The 18,070-nt window shown below is 44.3% G+C and overlaps 3 protein-coding genes across 3 annotated transcripts in view; all 3 read right to left on the reverse strand.

Moving 5' to 3' along the window:
- Window positions 1-2,711: 2,711 nt before the first annotated feature.
- On the reverse strand, window positions 2,712-8,482 carry INTS5 (integrator complex subunit 5). The gene is made up of 2 exons (XM_042441108.1): window positions 8,320-8,482; window positions 2,712-5,933 (listed from the first exon to the last, which is right to left on the reverse strand). Exons 1-2 carry the CDS (start codon window positions 8,418-8,420, stop codon window positions 3,128-3,130), a joined length of 2,907 nt encoding a protein of 968 aa, XP_042297042.1. The 5' UTR covers window positions 8,421-8,482; the 3' UTR covers window positions 2,712-3,127.
- Window positions 8,483-11,415: 2,933 nt separating this feature from the next.
- Window positions 11,416-15,916, reverse strand: C9H11orf98 (chromosome 9 C11orf98 homolog). The gene is made up of 4 exons (XM_042441299.1): window positions 15,760-15,916; window positions 14,419-14,543; window positions 13,128-13,225; window positions 11,416-12,232 (listed from the first exon to the last, which is right to left on the reverse strand). The coding sequence occupies exons 1-4, from the start codon at window positions 15,904-15,906 to the stop codon at window positions 12,096-12,098; spliced, it is 507 nt and encodes a 168-aa protein (XP_042297233.1). The 5' UTR covers window positions 15,907-15,916; the 3' UTR covers window positions 11,416-12,095.
- Window positions 15,917-17,656: 1,740 nt separating this feature from the next.
- The window catches only part of POLR2G (RNA polymerase II subunit G), an 8,098-nt gene continuing 7,684 nt past the window's right edge, over window positions 17,657-18,070 (reverse strand). Inside the window, exon 8 of the mRNA XM_042440639.1 lies at window positions 17,657-17,863. Within this exon, the coding sequence (XP_042296573.1) occupies window positions 17,850-17,863 (14 nt within the window). The 3' untranslated portion in view covers window positions 17,657-17,849. The remainder of the gene's footprint in view (window positions 17,864-18,070) is intronic.

An 18,070-nucleotide genomic window follows, 5' to 3' on the forward strand; every position in this document is an offset into this window, starting at 1 on the left:
CTTCACTGGCCCCGCCCACTCAAAGATCTCATTGGCTCCTGCTAGAAAAGCCCGCCCTCGGCTTCTCCACCTCTCTTCACAGGAGCCGCCGCCATTTTGGTTCTTCACTGGCCCCGCCCACTCAAAGATCTCATTGGCTCCTGCTAGAAAACCTCGTTCAGACTTCTCCTCAGAGAAGCAGCCACCGCCGCCATTTTGGACCTTCATCCCGCACCAAACGAGGGATCCTATTGGCTTCCGCTGGAAAGGCCCGCCCTCAGCTTCTCCTCACAGGGTTCTGATTGGCCGTTGTTTGAAAGGCCCGCTTCTTCACACTCTCAGTGGGACCTTAAAGGCGGAAAAGGCCTGTTGTGGGTCTGACTGAGGCGGAGAGCGGCTCTGAGGGGAAAGGCGGGCTTGTTCTGAGGAGAAGTGAAAGAGCGCCGCCTCGCAGTCTCCCTCAAGGGACTCAGAGCAGCTCACAGTTACAAAGCACAGCGCCATTAAAAGATACGAAAGTGGCCATTCCAATAGAATTAAACCAGTACAGTGTTAAAACTCCACCAAATGCCTCTGAGGAAGTAGGCTGAAGTCTAGGAAAGCTCCTGTTGCCAACTGCTTTCTTTCAGTCACTCTCAAAGGGGCTCCAAGATCTCTTTACATATTGATTTTACAGACTATTATCACATTTTAATAATAATAATAATAATAATAATAATAATAATAATAATAACATCCATCTGAGAAAGTAGACTGAAGTCTAGGAAAACTGCTACCAATTTCTTTCGTTCATTGAATCTTAAAGGGGCCCCAAGATCTCTCTACATGCTATTTAGAGAGGATTTGTAATTTAATTGACAATAGTGCATATATATATATATATATATATGTCTGGGTCTGGCTTCCACTCCACTAAATCCATCTGAGGAAGTAGACTGAAGTCTACAAAAGCTCCTGCTGCCAATTTCTTTCAGTGAGTCTCAAAGGTGCTGCAAGGTCTCAATACGTACTGATTCTAAAGAATAACACATCTATATCTTCAAAGACATGTGTCTGTCCCTGGTTTCCACTCCACCAAATGCATCTGAGGAAGCAGAGTGAAGTCTAGGAAAGGTCAAGCTAGCAACTTATTTATTTCAGTTAGTCTCATGGGTGCTACAAGATCTCTCTACGGACTGATTCTACAGAACGACACAGCTATGTCTCTGTTAAAACTGATCACTTGTTAGGTCAGCAGTCCAGGCCTGGGGCTGCAATACTGCATTAAAAGCAAAAGGAAGGAAATCATTCAGGGACACCAGAAATGACCAGAAAGCAAGACATTATAGCAAAGGCTTTTATTGAAATCGTTCAAGAATTCCCATTCCTTGGATCAGACATTGATCGAGAACGGAGAGTGCAGTCAAGAAATAAGACTAAGAATGGGAAGGGCACCTGTGACAGAGCTAGACAAGTGTAAAGATACACAACAGAGCACCAAAATGAGTATTGTCCAAGCCAATGTATTCCTCATTGCCATGGATGGATGGGAGAGCTGGACTGTGAAGGAAACAGATAAGAGAAATGAATTCATTTGAGATGCAGTGCTGGAGAAGACTGCTGAGGAGAAGACCATGGACAGCCAAAAAGACAAATAAATGAGTCCTAGAACAGCTCTTCAAATGGGAAAGGCAGCTGTGACAGAACTGTATAAAACCCTAAAGTGTAAAGATATACAACTGAACTGTAAAGATGGAATCATCCAAGGCATTGTATTCCCCATCGCCAGGTACGAATGCGAGAGCAGGACAGCAAAGAAAGCAGACAGGAAGGAAATTAACCTCAGAGTACACTGCACAGAGCTTTGCAGTTCTTCTTGTCTCCTGCATGTTGAATCCTGATTTTACACGTCCAATGAATTCATTTGAGATGTGCTCAAAAAGAATGCTGATGATGCCATGGACAGTCAAAAAGACAAACAACTGAACTCTCTCTGGAAGCCAAAATGATTTCATTGAGCCTGTCATACGTTAGCCACATTATGAGAATCATAGAGTTGGAAGAGACCACAAGGGAAGAGACCACAAGGGCCTTCCAGCCCAACCCCATTCTGCCATGCAGGAACTCTCAATCAAAGCATCCCTGACAGATGGCCATCCAGCCTCTGTTTAAAGACTTCCAAGGAGACTCCACTACCTTCCAAAGTCAGAGAGAATGCAAACCTTGATTTTGGCATTCTGTATAAGGGGAAACCATTTTACAATGACACTGTATTAAATGGGACTTGAGCAGCCACAGATTTTCTTGTCCATGGGAGATCCTGGAACCAAACCCCTGCGGATAACAAGGGTCCACTCTATTCAGGTATGGGATTTATAGCCTGCCTTTTTCCCAAACTGGGAATCAAGGCAGCTTACAACAATTTAAAAATGTAAAAAACAATTTAAAAATTTGACCAGTCTGGGAAAATACAGATAGCTTGTGAACTGTGAGCAGCTCATGTCCCAGTAACAGTGCGATGAGTAGAGAAAACTTGAGATTAGACTGGTTGCATCTGTATCCCCAACAGTGAAACTAAGGTACATAACAAGGAATACTAGTAGGAGGTAATGATCAGCTTAGGTCCACTTTTAATGAAATTGGTGACCACCCTCTTTGTTCAGAGGCAGAACAAGCTGGCAGACTTACCTTACTAAAGTATTTTCGGCATGGATAGTGATAAATAAATAACGCACACCGTGTGCAAATGAAGCTATTTTAAGAAAGGTTTGGGTTTATTGAAAACATTCAGTACGGAGTATACGTTCATCTGGTGCCTTGCCAACTTGCAAGATGTTGCATTTTTTCTTAAAAGCTAAACCAATCTCATTGCTCATTACCGTATTTATATTATGCTATTTTCCATCATTTTCAACCCTACTTCAAAGAGCCTTTCATATACAGTACTGAACTGCAGACACAATTTGGGGTTATATTTCCACAAGAGAACATATGTTAGCAAATAAGGGCCACAGGGACCACCTGCAAGCCCTCCCTCCCATCTCTGCATCACTCCGTTTTGAGGCAAACCTGAATAAATGTCATAGCGTAAACAAACCAGGAGTTTTAAAAATGCATTAACATTGGTAGAAAAGAGCCAATTCTTATGGGTGGAACTGTAAGGAAGCACTTAGGTATGGAATCGACCTGAAAGAAGTCCGAGACGATCAATGTTCTTATGAAGGACACTGTGTAAAACACAAAGGTATTTGCCAACATCAGTATCTCTGGAAAAGTCTCGGAAGAAGAGCCCAGTGCTGGCATCAAAGGTGAACTTCTGTGGCAAGGGGCTGTTGTCATGCATGTAGTCCCAGACACTGAGCAGCAAGAGGTGGACTTCAAAAGGGGCCAGTTGGTCAAAGATTTCATGCATGTTACTTAGGACAGTCGGGAGGAGGTGACCTTCCCCCATGCAAGCCACCAGGTCACAAGAGGCCTGCAAATGCCAGGGGGAGCTGGTGGTGTCATTCTCTCGTGAAGCTTCCCAGTGTGCCATGAGAGTTGCCATGAGGCCACGGAGCAGCACTGAGCAATAGCACAAGGCTGGCCGTCCAGCTGCCACCAGATGCAGCAGTTGGAAGAGGAGGGGATTGTCCCGAAAAGACCGCCCAATTTGAATGTCCCGCTCCACCGTGTTGCGCGTGTGCTCCTCAGGAGGCCACGCCAGCTCACTGTTGGTGACATCTGGGCAGATGGTCTCCACGAGGACGACTGCCACAGTCTTTGCTGCCTCTGGATTTACAGCAACATGCTGGGCAGGCTCTTTGCTGTAGCGCCCCACTCCACAACACTGCAGCAATAAGCCAACAAAGGTCTGAATGTTGTAGGAAATCTCCTCCAGTTCTCGGTGGTGGGAGGTGTGGGGTGGCTTTAAGCCCCGGCCAATCACCCCAGCATGGAACACTGACCACACACTGCCTGAGAAGTTCACTGCCGTCATAAAGCGCCGGTTAATGTCCAGTAGAGAGAGTTTGGCTCCTTCCAGAATGTTATCATTCACAACAGAAGGAGGCTCAGACACTCCCCCAAAAAGCTCAGCTTTACTGAGATGGAGGGCTCCTTCCACCAAGTACTGGAGGATGGCCTTGCTGGCAGTGAGCGATGCTCCACTCAGGCAGCAAAGGAGACGGCTTCCATAGCTGATGCCTGTGGGACATTTGCAATGCAGTACCAGGAAGAAGTGGTGCACAGCGGAACGGATGAGGAAGAGAAGGTGAGCTGGCCTGATTGCCTTTGGCATGGGGCAGACAGAAAGAAGCAAAGAGGCCGCCTGAGCAACCTCAGGATTGTGGTGCAACAGGAGCTGGCCAAAGTCATAAATATGCGAGGAGACAGCCTGGCCCAGTTGATGGCTCATAGAGGCAGGACCTTCTCCTTCCCACTGTATGATCATTGCCAGGTTTTGGAACAGCTGGGCTGTGTGCTGCTCAGAGAGGCCCCCAGCATGAATCTGGCAGACACATTTCTTGACTGTGGCAGGCAGGAGGTCACTCATGCAAGAACCAAGTACAGCATAGAGCTGTGTGGCTAAGCTCAGCTCTTCTTGCCCTTTAGCCAGAGTCAGGAGATAAAAGAGGGCCTCACTAGCACAGCTTGGGGTGCAGTAAACAGAAAGGAGGACAAGCAGCTGGTGTTGCCACAGAAACCGCTTCCGTTCCAGTCGCAGCGTCTCTATACAAAGCTCCTGCACATGGCCCTTGAGCTCATCCAAAAAAGGCACAATGCGGGGAGGAGCTTCAGCCAAGCTGGCTGAACCCCGGTTGTACACCAGCTTCTGAAGGTTAAGAAGGAGGAGCTGAATGATGCGATCGCAAGCCTCCCGTACACTATCGTGAACAGCCAAGCATGGGGTAGTGATGACAGATGCTGGCATAGCTGTGTTGATAAGGAACTGCAGGGTCCGGTAGGCACCTTCAGAAGTCTGGCAGATGAGATGCACCACAATGCTGACCATGTTTTCCAGATCTTCCCGAGGCAGCAAAGCAAAATGTTGGTGCAGTTGGTTGAGGACACCTGGCTTTAGGGAGTCCACCAGCTCAACTGAGATAGTGCCCAGCAGAGTAGGGGACATGACAGCCAACTGCAACAAAAAGGGCACAGTAGCCTTCTGTTGCTGGTCCCACGTGGGACCTAGGCTCCCATGAAACATCCTGAGCAACTCTTGCTTGATGCTCTCTGAGTGACGAGAGGCCAGATGGCCCAGGATGCCCACCACTGAGGCAATCTTGGGCACTCTCTTATCAGTGGCTGTGGTGCTAGGGAAAAGGAGGAGATCGGCTGAAGCCGTTCCATGCATGCAGAAGTCCTTTAGCCCACAGGAAAGCACACGGTTGATGATTGTGTTGGGGAAGGAAGAGCCAATGTGGGCCACCACCCAGTCAAAGTGAGGTGAGTGCTGGACAGAGGTATCCAAGAGAGCATCTACACAGGCATCTGGACAGGTGCTGATCATCGAGGAGAGGCACTGGGTGTAGATCTCCATCAGTGTCCGTGTGGCTTTGCAAGACATCCAGAGTTGCAGCAGTTCATTAAGGCTGCTGGCATGGGGCACGCCATGCCGGCCAGCATACTTACTACTCAGCTGCCCCATCAGATCAATGGACCAGGCTGAGACCAAGGCTGCCCAAGCCTTGGGGTTCATGTGGATAAAGTCAGACAGCACAGCTTGGATCTCTTGTACCACATCATCCAGGTTGGGACCCTGGGAGCGGATAGAGCCCATGCCACTTTCACTGCTTTCCAGTTCCAGCAAGTAGGTGCATACGTACTCATCAAAGACCCCCCGTAGGTGGTCCAGGACTGCGCTGCGGGCAGGTGGCAGGCTGCGCAGCAGCAAAATGCCGCACCGGGCATGTTCTTTAATGGTGAGCTTGTTGCCATGCACAGGGTCTATGCCACTAAGGAAGGCCTTGATCTCCTGGGCAAGTTCTTGGGAACTGTAGGAAGAAAAATGAAACACATCATCAGTCTTAAGTCAGCGGGACTCTGAGGAGAGAGCCGAAAGAAAGGAAAAAGTCAACACCTAGTCAATTTTCTTTGTCATTCTGTCACAAGAAATCTTCCCTGTGAAGGAATCCGTTAAGATTTATATCCAATTTATCTTCCAATGAACTCAAAGTGATTTATATCTTTATAGCCAAGTTATCTTCCAATGAACTCAAAATGATATATATCTTCCCAGCAACCCTGTGAGGTAGGTCTGTGTGCTAGCACCCAAGATCACTCAGTCAGTTTCACAGCTGAGTGGGGACTTGAACTCGGATATCCCACTTCCCAGATAACACTGCATTCTAATAATATATACAGTATTTTGAATTCATTCTAGTGCTCAGAAGATGTTTTTCCTCCATTCTGTTTTGTGTCTTACATAGGATCTGCACATTCTAATTACTAGAGTAGGTTCTTCCTATCACTAGAATACTAGAATAAATTCATGTTCACTGGATAACCCCAGCAGCTTCTTTGCCCAAGCATGCCATAACAAACATAATCACAAATTTGTTCACAAATTAAAAATTCTGCTATAACTTGTCTCCAAGGTTTTACTTCATGGTCATCTTTAGACTGAAGCAGAGCTTATCCCTCATTGAAATATCCTCCCCTCCCCTCTTAAAAATTACCGTATTCCAGAACTCACAGTTCACCCTGCGAAAAGTGGTTGCTTCTAACAGTTTTTGTCTTATTGCCCCTGTTCTAGTAAGACTCTACTTTTTCTTACTCTTTCTCTTCAGTACAGGGTCACATAGAGAGACCCTCCTCGGGGTGCATTCACCATCCGGCAGCTGGAGTAAAATTACTCTACCTTCTTTTAATATATTCCTTTCTTCTCACTGCATATCTTCAAAGGGGCAGAACTAATGCAGTATGACACTACTTTAACTGCCATGGCTCAATGCCATGGAATTCTGGGAATTGTAGTTTTGTGAGATATTTAGCCTTCTCTGTGAGAGAACTCTGGTGCCGCAACAAACTACAAACCCCTGGGTCCCACAGCATTGAGCCATGGCAGTTACAGTGGATTATTTCTGCAGTGTGGATGCAGCCTATATCCTTTGTGAGGTAGGTTAGCCTGAGGAAAACTGACAACCCCATTTGTTGTTGTTGTTGTTGTTTTTAACTGCCTTCAAATTGATCCCAACTCATGGCGACTCCGTGGACGAGACCCTCCAAGACTCCCTGTTTTCCACTGTTCTGCTCAGGTCTTGCAAATTCATGCCTATGATTATCTTAATAGAGTCCATCCACCTAGGCTTCTGGGGAGATTTTAGGCTTGATCTGTTCTAGGACCCATTTGTTTGTCTTTTTGGCCACCCAGCACTCCTCTCCAACACCACATCTCCAATGAATTAGTGCAAAAAGACAAAGACAACTATTACAAGTCACTAGTCTGGATTTTAGAACGGAGATTTAATGGTTTAAAACCAACCTTTTCATTGTGCTAATCTTTCTATTTAAAACCTATATACAGTGGGGCCTTGTTATCCGCTGAGGTTTGGTTCCAGGATCCCCATCCTCCGTGAATAACAAAATCCGTGGATGCTCAAGCCCCATTAAATATAATGGCAGAGCAAAGTGGTGTCCCTGATATAAAATGGCAAAGTCAAGGCTTGCTATTTGGCATTTATACTTCTTTGGAATACTTTCAACCCTGGAAATCCATGGATAAAAAAAATCAGTGGATAAGGAGGGCTGACTCTGTGTGTGTGTGTATATATATACACACACACATATATACACACACACACATGCATAAACATATATACACACACACAGATATCTATATATACATATATATATATATATACACACACATACACACACATATATATACATACTTATACATACACATCTATACACACACATACATATACATACCTATAAATATATATACATACAGATATATATATACACACACACATCTACACACATCTACATATATACGCATGTCTACATAGATATGCACACACTTATATAGACATACCTATATGTATGTGTGTATATATATATATATACACACACACACACATATATAAATGGCTGTATATATATTTATATATGCATACACACACACCCATTACTGGCAACATAGAGAGCTCTGGTGCCGCAAGAAACCACACTCCCCAGAATTCCACAGCCTCCAGCCATGGCAGTGAAAGTGGTGTCAAACCGAATCGTCTCTGGAGTGCGGACGCAGCCACAACTGATGTAACGCTAACGATTACAACCCCATTTCAATGCCCCCCAAGAGGCAACCTGAGAAAGCCCCCAGGAGGGAAAGAATCCCCAGCGACCGGTCTGGAGAGGCTGGGGACCCAGGAGTACCTGAGCGACGCGGGGCCGGCCACTGGCCTGGGGCTGGAGGAGGAGGAGGGCCCCGCAGGCCCCACCACCGCCGCCGCCGGGGGGTCACACAGGGCCGACATGGAGCCCTGCGAGGAAGCCCGGCCACCAGAGACAAAAGCCCCTTTGCCTTGGCGGGTCAGGGTTTGGCTTCTGCGCATGCGTGCGGCGGCGGCGGCAGCAGAGGGCTGGGGAAGGCTGAAAAGGGAACACCAAGCGCGCGGCTTTATAAAGGGTCCGTGCGGCTCCTGAGACCCACAGCACTAGAGTTCCGCTTTGTAGTTAAGGAACAGCTTGCTTATTCGTATAATGTTAGTTGGAAAAGACCACAAGGGCCATCCAGTCCAACCCCATTCTGCCATGCAGGAAATCCAGGTCAAAGTATCCCCTGTGACAGATGGCCATCCAGCCTCAGTTTAAAGACTTCCAGGGAGGGAAACTCCACCAGTCTCTGAGGAAGGAGTGTGTTTCACTGTCAAACAGCCCTTACTGTCAGCAAGTTCCTCCTGGAATCTCTTTTCCTGCAGCTTGCATCCATTGTTCCAGGTCCTGTTCTGTGGAGCTGCAGAAAAGAAGCTTGCTCCCTCCTCAATATGACATCCCTTGAAATTTATTTATGTAGAGTACTGTATTTATACCCTGCTCTTCAGCCACCATGGTTCTCAGAGCAGCTTACAAATTGTTTCCCTGCCGGCCTCAGGCTTACAATCTAAAAAAGACAGGACGCAAAAGGAGAAAGGAATGGCGTTGGGAAAAGGAATCAGGTCCAGCAATCCTTGTCTCCGTCTGAGGCCTGGACCAAAGCAGATCGACTGGAGGCAAGGCTCTGCTTATTAGTCCAGGCTAGGCCCAGGCGGATGGAACTGGGCCTGCATGTCTCCCTCCAAGGCCAAATGGTATCAGATGGCCTGGTGAGAGGGCTCTGCTTCTTATGGTGGCAAAGTTCAGTGTGCCTTGTTCTTGGGGTTATTTATTATTGTTGTGTGTTGTTAATGTTGCTGTTGTATATAGATGCCATATGCCTCTGAGAAAGTATAGACTGAAGTCTAGGAAAGATCATGCCGTCAACTTCTTTCTTTTAGTGAGTCTCAAAAGGTGCTACAAGATCTCTCTACATACTGATTTGACAGACTAACACAGTTATTATCTTTGCATTGTTGCTTTGAATTGTCGTCTTCAAGTCCTTTCCGACTTATGGCTACTCTAAGGCAAACCTATCACAGAGCTCCAACACACACCACAGAAATAACCCAGTTTGAGACCACTTTCACTGCCCTGGCTCAATGCTAGGGGATATTGAGAGCTAGGGTGGCGTAGTAGTTTGAGCATTGGACGAGACCAGGGTTCGATCCCCCACTCAGCCATGGAAATCCAATGGGTGACTTTGGGCAAGTCACACACTCTCAGCCCCAGAAAATCCTGCAATAGGTTCGCTTTAGAGTCACCAGAAATGACTTGAAGACACACAGTAATATATGTTAGACAGGAAAGCAGTTGAATCTCTGGCATCTTAAGTAGCTGGTTATATGTGGCATCAGCATCTTGAATTACAGATACTATTCAACTGACTGATTGTACTTAGTTAGCTCCATAGACACAAATAAGCAAACAAAATCTGTTATCAAAGCTAGTGGTAGACAGCTGTGTCTGTCTAGCTGTGCCTGTCTATGTTTTTGGCTTTGCAGCTGACCTAGTCATCGTAAGTCAGTGATGGAGATACTGGAAGCTGCAGTAAATAACATCTAGAGCACCAGATATGCCCACAGCTGTACTAGAGGTCCTTTCTTGAACCAATGGCCCTTCATGTACTGTGGAACTCCTACCCCCATCTGCCTAGTCAGTGATATGAACATTCCCTTTGTCTCTTTCGTTGAGTGCTGTCTACTTTGGCTAGCAGTAGTTCTCAAAGTAGGAAAAACAGTGTTTCCTGTTAATTTCTATGTGATCCTTTTAAATGAAGATACTGGGGACTGTAATTGGAGACTTCTGGAAGAAAAAGGCACTGTCCTACTGACCTCCCTTTAGGCATATACCAGAAAGGGGAATCCAGTAGATTTTGTGTACATATTTACATAGAATCATGGTTGAAAGATACCATGAAAGCCATCTATTCCAACCCCCTGCTGTATATAAAATCATAACCATCCTCAAAGCCAAAAAGACCAGTCTGATGAACCAGACCTTGCCATTGATAAGCACATATTGCCTGTTCATCAAACAGCAGACATTGGTATGTTTTCACCCTTGAAAGTATATTGATAATGTTTAATACATACCATGTTTCTCTTTCCACTCCTTCCATGTATCAATTTAAGATTGTGGGTTTCTTGGAACAGGGATGACCTTCTGCTTGTTAGTCTGTAAGCACCATGCATTCCTGATAGTACTTGCCAGAGAGAGGGAGTCACAACTGTTCACCCCTGCTTTAGGGGCTGCCATCCTTTTTCTTATGAAGGGGCTACAAATACTTCTTAGTATCTTGAAGATTTGTGATTTCAGACAGTACTAGTCCCTACACCAATGCAGGTTGCAAGTACATATTCCACTATTAATTACTCCAAGTCTTTATCAACCACAATGGCTAATTTATCTTTTGGTAACCAGTCTTCTAGTTATAAAACTCTGTGAACTTCATGACACTAATAACTGGAGAGCACATGGAGTCTGTCACTGAGGCTGTATTTGAAGCCTTACAGGCTTGAAAGAATCTGGCAAAGCTTGTGCTCCACTGCATGGTCTTAAAAAGCCCAGGGTAAAAGCCATGCCATAATGAGATGGCAGACTAGAACTTATTTAAGGGTAAAACAAGTACTTTAGTGATCAGCACATCCAGTCTTATGAACTGTTCTCTATACTGTGATATGAAAGGAGTATAGCAGTGTGGCTGGAAAGTAAAACTATTTCTGAAATTTTAATGCCTGTCCGTCTGACAACACTAATGTTTCTCTTTTAAATTAACAGGAAAATTCTGATTGCCTATCCCCCTTTTGTATTTGTAAACCATCTTACCTTCTTTTACCTTACAATATTTTAGAAACATCCACCCTGGCCCCATGAAATCAGCAAATAAAACTAAAGCCAGGTTTCTTGTCATTTTATTTAGACAACATTTGATGCCCAAAATATACAAAGTTTCAACACAGACAGAAAAGCTCAACTGTACTGGCATCTTGATTTTATAATAGAATTTTTTTCTCCACCTTTATGATGTTGAAAAACGAATTCTTGCCTTATGAGTGTGCATGTGCGCGCACACAAAGACTCTATCTACAAGTGTTATCGAGAAATCAATAGGACTTATTTCCAAGTACTTGGACAAAGGGTTACAGCATCCAGGTGTTAATATACTTTTATTATGCTGAAAACCTGATGTAGCCATTATTAATTCTTAAAATCCTACTGAATACCATATGTTGAAGAATCTTTTTTTTTCATGTCACATATCAATTTAATGTAAAACCTCTTGGGAGCCAGCCAGGAGGTCAATGGACTAGAAAGGGTTTTAAAACCTGGCTGGCTCTTTTGGATGAATGTGGATGGATGAGTGTAGAAACTAGGCCAACATTCAACCTGTTCCACAAATCTTTCTATTTTTTGTATTTTAAGAATTTGTCACATCGAACATTGAGGGCCAAGACCCAAGACATTGGGCTTTTCTGGATTTTGCATCCCTGGTACCCCTTCACCACCTCTGTCAGTCCCACCATCCTACCAGTTTCAGGCTGCAAAGAAGAGCAAGGAAACTGAGTTTGAAGGCATTACAGAGAGATTTCTGATTGTGGTGCAGGCTCAGTTTCCACCATTTCCACATCAGGGCAGCCTACTAACTTTTCTTTCTTATTCTTGTTCTTCTTTCTCATCTGAGCATTTTTAGTTGCACCTGGTGAAGCATCAACTGCAATAAGAAGGGAAAGAAGGAATTTAAAAGCCACATTCTTCCATGTTCTTTGATACCGAGGCCCAAACTGAGATTCATAAAGCCATTTTCTTTACACAAGGAACTTGAAGGCTCTCTTGAATGACTATCTTTCACTTCAGATTTTTTAAGCAGAGACTGGATGACAAATATTAGGAATGTTGTAGTACTGGATGTCCTGAGAAAATGGCCTTTGAGGTTCCTTCCATCTCTATGAATGAAATTATTGTGGTGGAAAGAAGTAGGATATGACTATATGGCACCTACTGACTTTCCCCAGTTAGTTTGAATCATAATCTTCCAACCCTATCCTGACTTCTAGGCTCAGAGGGCCAGCCCCACCACTGCCATGGCACACTCACTAATTTGCTCTTCCCTATCCTCTAATTATTTATAGACCAGTTGTGAAAACTTGTTTTCTATGTAGTGTAGATTTTTATAGCTATTATCACCACTAAAGCAGAAATTCCTCTCACAGAGTCTCTCTTTCTCTGCCCGTCACATGGTTCTTTCCTTTTCTATCATCTTCCTAATTGTTTCACTCATTGTTCTCACTTCTTTCCAAAAGATCCTCTCACTCTTTTTGTTTACCCCATAACATTATTATATAAGAAACACAAACTGTTTGCATCATTTAGATAAAATCAGAGTGCGCATCCAGCCTCTGCTTAAAAAACCCTCAAAGGACAAAGATCCCACTACCTTCCAAGGAGGTCTGTTCTACTATCAAGTTGTACTAACAAAACATTTTTGTCCTATTTATTTAAAATCCCCTTCCTTGCAATTTGACCCCACAAGTTCAGGCCTTATCTTTGGGAGCACTTCCCCTCAAAATGGTACCCTCAGACTCTCAGTGTCACAGAAGTAAGTTTACCCTGCATATCTGTTTTTTCTTTAGTAGCATGGTGGATTTGCTTCAGCAGTTTCCTCCTCTTCTTCCCAGAGAGAGTAATATTGGCACGTGCACTGGACCTGCATAGAAAGACAAGGCGTTTAAAGAAGAAAACGTTAAAGACAGCTCATTCATAGAATTCAGTGACAACCTAAAGCACTCTCTGCTCTAAAAAGCCAATGCAACTCGCACAGTCAAGTCTTTCAAACACAGTGGTGCCTGCCCTCCTCTTGTTCCAGAACATTAACACCAAAAGATTAATTTTAACCTTTAAACTCCCTACTGCTCCTTATTGCAATGGGAATATATTCCTCCATGTCTCTCAGCTCCCACTAACTTCCAGTCTTTCCACGCTGGTGGAACAGCAATAGAGCCTGAAAGCAAACTTTTTTATTTAAGCCATTAAGACAGTATTCTGTGCCTATAGAATACAGACCCATGACATCTGGGATGATAGGTACTGTAGCCCAAAACATCTGGAGGGAGTCTGCTTGTGTCTGTGTGGAGGGGGGTTGCTCTAAAACATTCTATATTTTTCCCCTTTCTTTCCCGCCTCTTCAAAAGCAATAATAACCTAGCAAGTTAAGATCTGTCTGTGGCATTGCCCCAGAGAAGGCAAAGCCAAGATGAGATTCAAACACTGCTTTTTACGTCCACAGCACACATTATATGACCCCGGGATGCAATATCCTTAGACTGTAGCATGGAAGCTAGGAAGCCTCGATTCAGCCCAATCATTAGCATCATTCATTCCACAAGCCACTGTAGCAGGAACAGGGATCATATGACTCTTTAAATGGACTGTGATACTCATCATCCCTACATTAGCTACTCTGGCCAGGACTCATGGGATCTGCAACCCAACATCTAGAGCAGTGATGACGAACCTTTTGCAGACCGAGTGCCCAAACTGTAACCCAGACCCTACTTATTTATTGCAAAGTGCCACGTCCCTCTGGCTTTCTAATAAGAAACTCTGGCAAACTCTGTGTTAGGACGACAGCATGTGTGCCCACAGAGAGGGCTCTGAGTGCCACCTCTGGCACACGTACCATAGGTTCGCCACCACTGACCTAGAGGATCACACACTGCCCTTCTCATATTTTAAAAAAGCCAGTTATAGCCCAATTCTCACTCCCCTTTTACTAGATATTGGCTCCTTACTCAAAAAGGAATATATCCCAAAAGCCTCACTAGTGATAGCATACTCATTGCATATTTCTCCATGGGTGCACTCTTACAGAGCTGGGATATAGGCCTAAACGTAACTTACGATCGCTTTTTCAGGTGGTGCAAAGTGATGAGCCCTTCATCCACCACCGCTCCCACAATACGGTGCTTTTTCCTCTTCTGCTTGCTCAAAACACGTCGTCTTTTGAAAAGGTTTTTCTGAAGCTCCTAAAATATACAGACACATGAGTGATAAAAATCCTTCTTAGATACATAAAACCTAAAGTTGAACATACAGTACTTCCTCACTTTCTTTCATTAAATACAGACTGCTTCTTACATAGAAAGGAAGTAAACACAGGGAAGCGACTGCAGATATTGCTGGCATACACCCATCATCATTCTCACTTATGGCGGATGGGAGCTATAGCCCCACAATATTTGGGGGAGGCACACTTTTTCTACCTCTGCTTCCTTCAAGCTATTTTCTAGCAATTTTATCTAAATATCTGAATAGCTATGGCTGCATCTGCACGGCAGAAACAACCCAGTTTGGCACTGCTTGAACTGCCATGGCTCAATGCTATGGAAATGTAGTTTATCGTGGCACCAGAGCTCTCCGAAAGGGAGGCCTAAGTATCTCCCAAAGCTACTAATCCCAAACCCCACTCGCTGCACTGAGCCATGGCAGTCCAAGTGGTGCCAAACTGCATTATTTCTGCAGTGCGGATGCAGTCTGCTTCCAACTTTCTCACAGCAACATTAGGTGGGGATAATGGGACTTGCCCAACAGACAAGGAACACTCTTGTTTTTGACCCTCTTGAGAAAGAGGCCAACTTTGAAAATCAAATGCTTATTATAAAGAAAAAAAACAATTATAAAATAGCCATCAGTGTCTCATAGCATTATATACACTTTTTAAAACCTTGTCTTGGGTTGCATCCACACTGCAGAAATAATCTGCAGAAATCACTTTAATGCCATTGCTCAGTACTATGGAATTCTGGGAGTTGTAGTTTGTTGTGGCACCGGAATTCCATAGCACTGAGCCATTGTTATTATATTATTATTTACAGTATCCTAGTGCCACAACAGACTACAGTTCCCAGACTTTCATAGCATTGCGCCATGGCAGTTAAAAGTGGTGTCAATCTGGATTATCCTGGTGCCACAACAAACTACATTTCCCAGACTTCCATAGTATTGAGCCTTGGCAGTTAAAAGTGGTGTCAAATCGGATTATTCCGGTGCCACAACAAACTACAACTCCCAGAATTCCATAGTACTGAGCAATCTCCATCTCACTTCCAACTTCCTTCACAATTTGCACGCATTCTCCATTGGCTCTGCTCAAGATATTCCCTATCTCACTATAATCAGAAAACAGGAAAAGACTGAATAGGAAAACATTTGTAAAGAAGGAAGGGAAAAGATCTCCATTACTGTCCGCGGCCGGTTGATCTTCCCCGAAGGAGCTCCCATGCTGCAGCCTCTAGACTGGAAATGTATAGCGTGCCTCCTGACATCATTAATAAGCGACTGCCGCGGCGCTCTGATTGGCCAATAGGGAGCCAATCGGAGCAACCACATTGACCAACCAGGACTGGAGTGACGTCACTCCCCTAGTTTTTTCCCCTTGCCGTTTCAAACACTGGTCGGCAGGGGGCCCCCGAGAGGAAGGCTTGGTGCTGTTGAACCCTATTCAGGGACAGCCATGTTGGCCATATTCCAACTCCAAAGGGATACCTTTATAGGGCCAAGCAAAAGTCATAACTGTGCGTGTACATATACACACACACACATATATATACATGCATATACATATATTTGTATATACTCATCCCTCCATATTTGTGGCTTTGATATTTGTGGATTTAATTATTTGCGGATTTGATTACTATGTTCTCTCTAGGAATCTCTAGGTTCCCCAGTTCACCTCTATGGTCAACTTTAATTAAAAGCTGCACTGAAAGATCTAGCGACTCCTAGAGAGAATACTCTACTAGGCATTTGTAGCTCTCCAATGAAGTTCTATGGCCAGAGTCTGTCAGATAGGACATCCCCTCAAATACTTAAACAGGGCTTAACCTTGTCAAACATGACTGAAAGGCCACACCTTATCGCTTTCCCACGTTTTCAGCAACTGTATCAAAGCTTCCTTTTGCTGAAAAAGGCACAGCTGTCCCTCCATATCCACAGATTCAACTGTCCACTGCTTCAAAATATTCACCCCTATAAAACTCCCCCAAAGCAAACTCTGATTTTGCCATTTGCTCTAAGGGACAATGTTTTACGCTGTTGTTGTTAGCTCAGGGTGTCCAGGTGTCCTGACTGCAAAGGAGGTCAAATATTCACTGTTAAAAAGATTAATCTGCTCTTAGGAGTCTAATATACCTCTGAAGGGACAAATGGAATAGGTGCTTACTTCACACATCAGCCTGGTATTGTAGTGTCTCCAGCAGTGATACACCTCCACCATGAAAGTAATAATGTTGGTTAAAAAAGAGAGCAGATTTGGCAATATGTTATGTTCCTGTCCACAGAAAGGACAAGAGATTATTCTATCCTGTTTCCCCCTCTACTTTTCTGCTATTTCTAACCCCTTCAATCTATGTTCTACAATCAGGGTGGAGGCCTGGGGACAACCTCATCACAGACAAATGATAACCATTATATTAGATTGGTTATGAGATGATGGGTCTGTAACCCATTCCTCAGTTCTGTGAAACTCACCAATTAACAACCAAACCCTTACCCTGACCTACCTCAAAGGGATACTGTGAAGATAAAGTGGGCAGAAGGTAACACCTATATAACACTTTGAGCTCATTGGTGGGATAAACATGGAATGAATGAACCAATGTTATCCTTAATTTGGGATCTAAAATGGGATGGGGTTTCAGCATACGGGATGCAGTAGCTTAGTGGTTAAGATGCCAGTTCTGACGACCAGAAGATCAGAAGGTTGGCAGTTTGAGGCCTGAATGCTGAATGATGGGGTGAGCTCCTATCACTAGTCCCTGCTTCTGCTAACTTAGCAGTTCAAAAGCATGCAACTCAAGTAGATAAATAGGTACCACTTTGGTACGAAGGTAACAGCGTTTGGCGCGGTCACACTGGCCACATGACCACCAGAGCAGTCCTTGGACAACACTGGCTCTTTGGTTTGATAAAAGAGAAGAGCGCCAGTTAGTTATGACTGGACATTCATGTCAAGAGACTACTTTTTCCTTTATTTGAGCACTTACTTGTAAACTGCACTGAAAAGGTGGATATAAAAATTATAATAAATAAATGAAACAAAAATCTATGAGGGGCACAACAAATGAGGCTGGCTGAATACAGAACAAGAACAGTTTAATGAAGAATGAATCATACACATCCAGCCCACATTTCCCAACTGCTACAACAGAGGAAAATGAGACAGATGTTACACATGTTGCTGAAAGAAAGACGTTGTGCTTTTCTACAAGAAACCAAGGATCGCGTCTGGCCTCTGTGAGGCAGGGAAACAGCAGCAATGAAGTGGTTCTTCAGCTGACCAGACCTAGACAAAAGATAGAAAAGAAACTCTATTACTCAAAGACAGAGCTGCAGTAAACAATGTAGTTTAAACCAAGTAGAATGAACCTTTGGTCACCCAGCTATTTTGGACTGCAATTCTCACAATCCCCTGCCAATGGTCTTCCTGGGTAGCAGCTGAGATCTAGCCTCCTGGAGAGCTATGAGTTCTCTATCTGTGGTCTAATAAAAT

The sequence above is a fragment of the Sceloporus undulatus genome, chromosome 9 (assembly GCF_019175285.1).
Source record: "Sceloporus undulatus isolate JIND9_A2432 ecotype Alabama chromosome 9, SceUnd_v1.1, whole genome shotgun sequence".
Classification (NCBI taxonomy): domain Eukaryota; kingdom Metazoa; phylum Chordata; class Lepidosauria; order Squamata; family Phrynosomatidae; genus Sceloporus; species Sceloporus undulatus.

Excerpts from the sequence above, each read along its gene's own strand:
- INTS5 (XM_042441108.1), bottom strand. The coding sequence starts at position 8,420 with ATGTCGGCCCTGTGTGACCCCCCGGCGGCGGCGGTGGTGGGGCCTGCG. Across the intron at positions 5,934-8,319 it reads GCCGGCCCCGCGTCGCTCAG|TTCCCAAGAACTTGCCCAGG; the intron begins GTACTCCTGGGT and ends TTCTTCCTACAG.
- C9H11orf98 (XM_042441299.1), bottom strand. The coding sequence starts at position 15,906 with ATGTGGTTGCTCCGATTGGCTCCCTATTGGCCAATCAGAGCGCCGCGG. Across the intron at positions 14,544-15,759 it reads AGATCAACCGGCCGCGGACA|GAGCTTCAGAAAAACCTTTT; the intron begins GTAATGGAGATC and ends TGTATATTTTAG. Across the intron at positions 13,226-14,418 it reads CACCACCTGAAAAAGCGATC|GTCCAGTGCACGTGCCAATA; the intron begins GTAAGTTACGTT and ends CTTTCTATGCAG.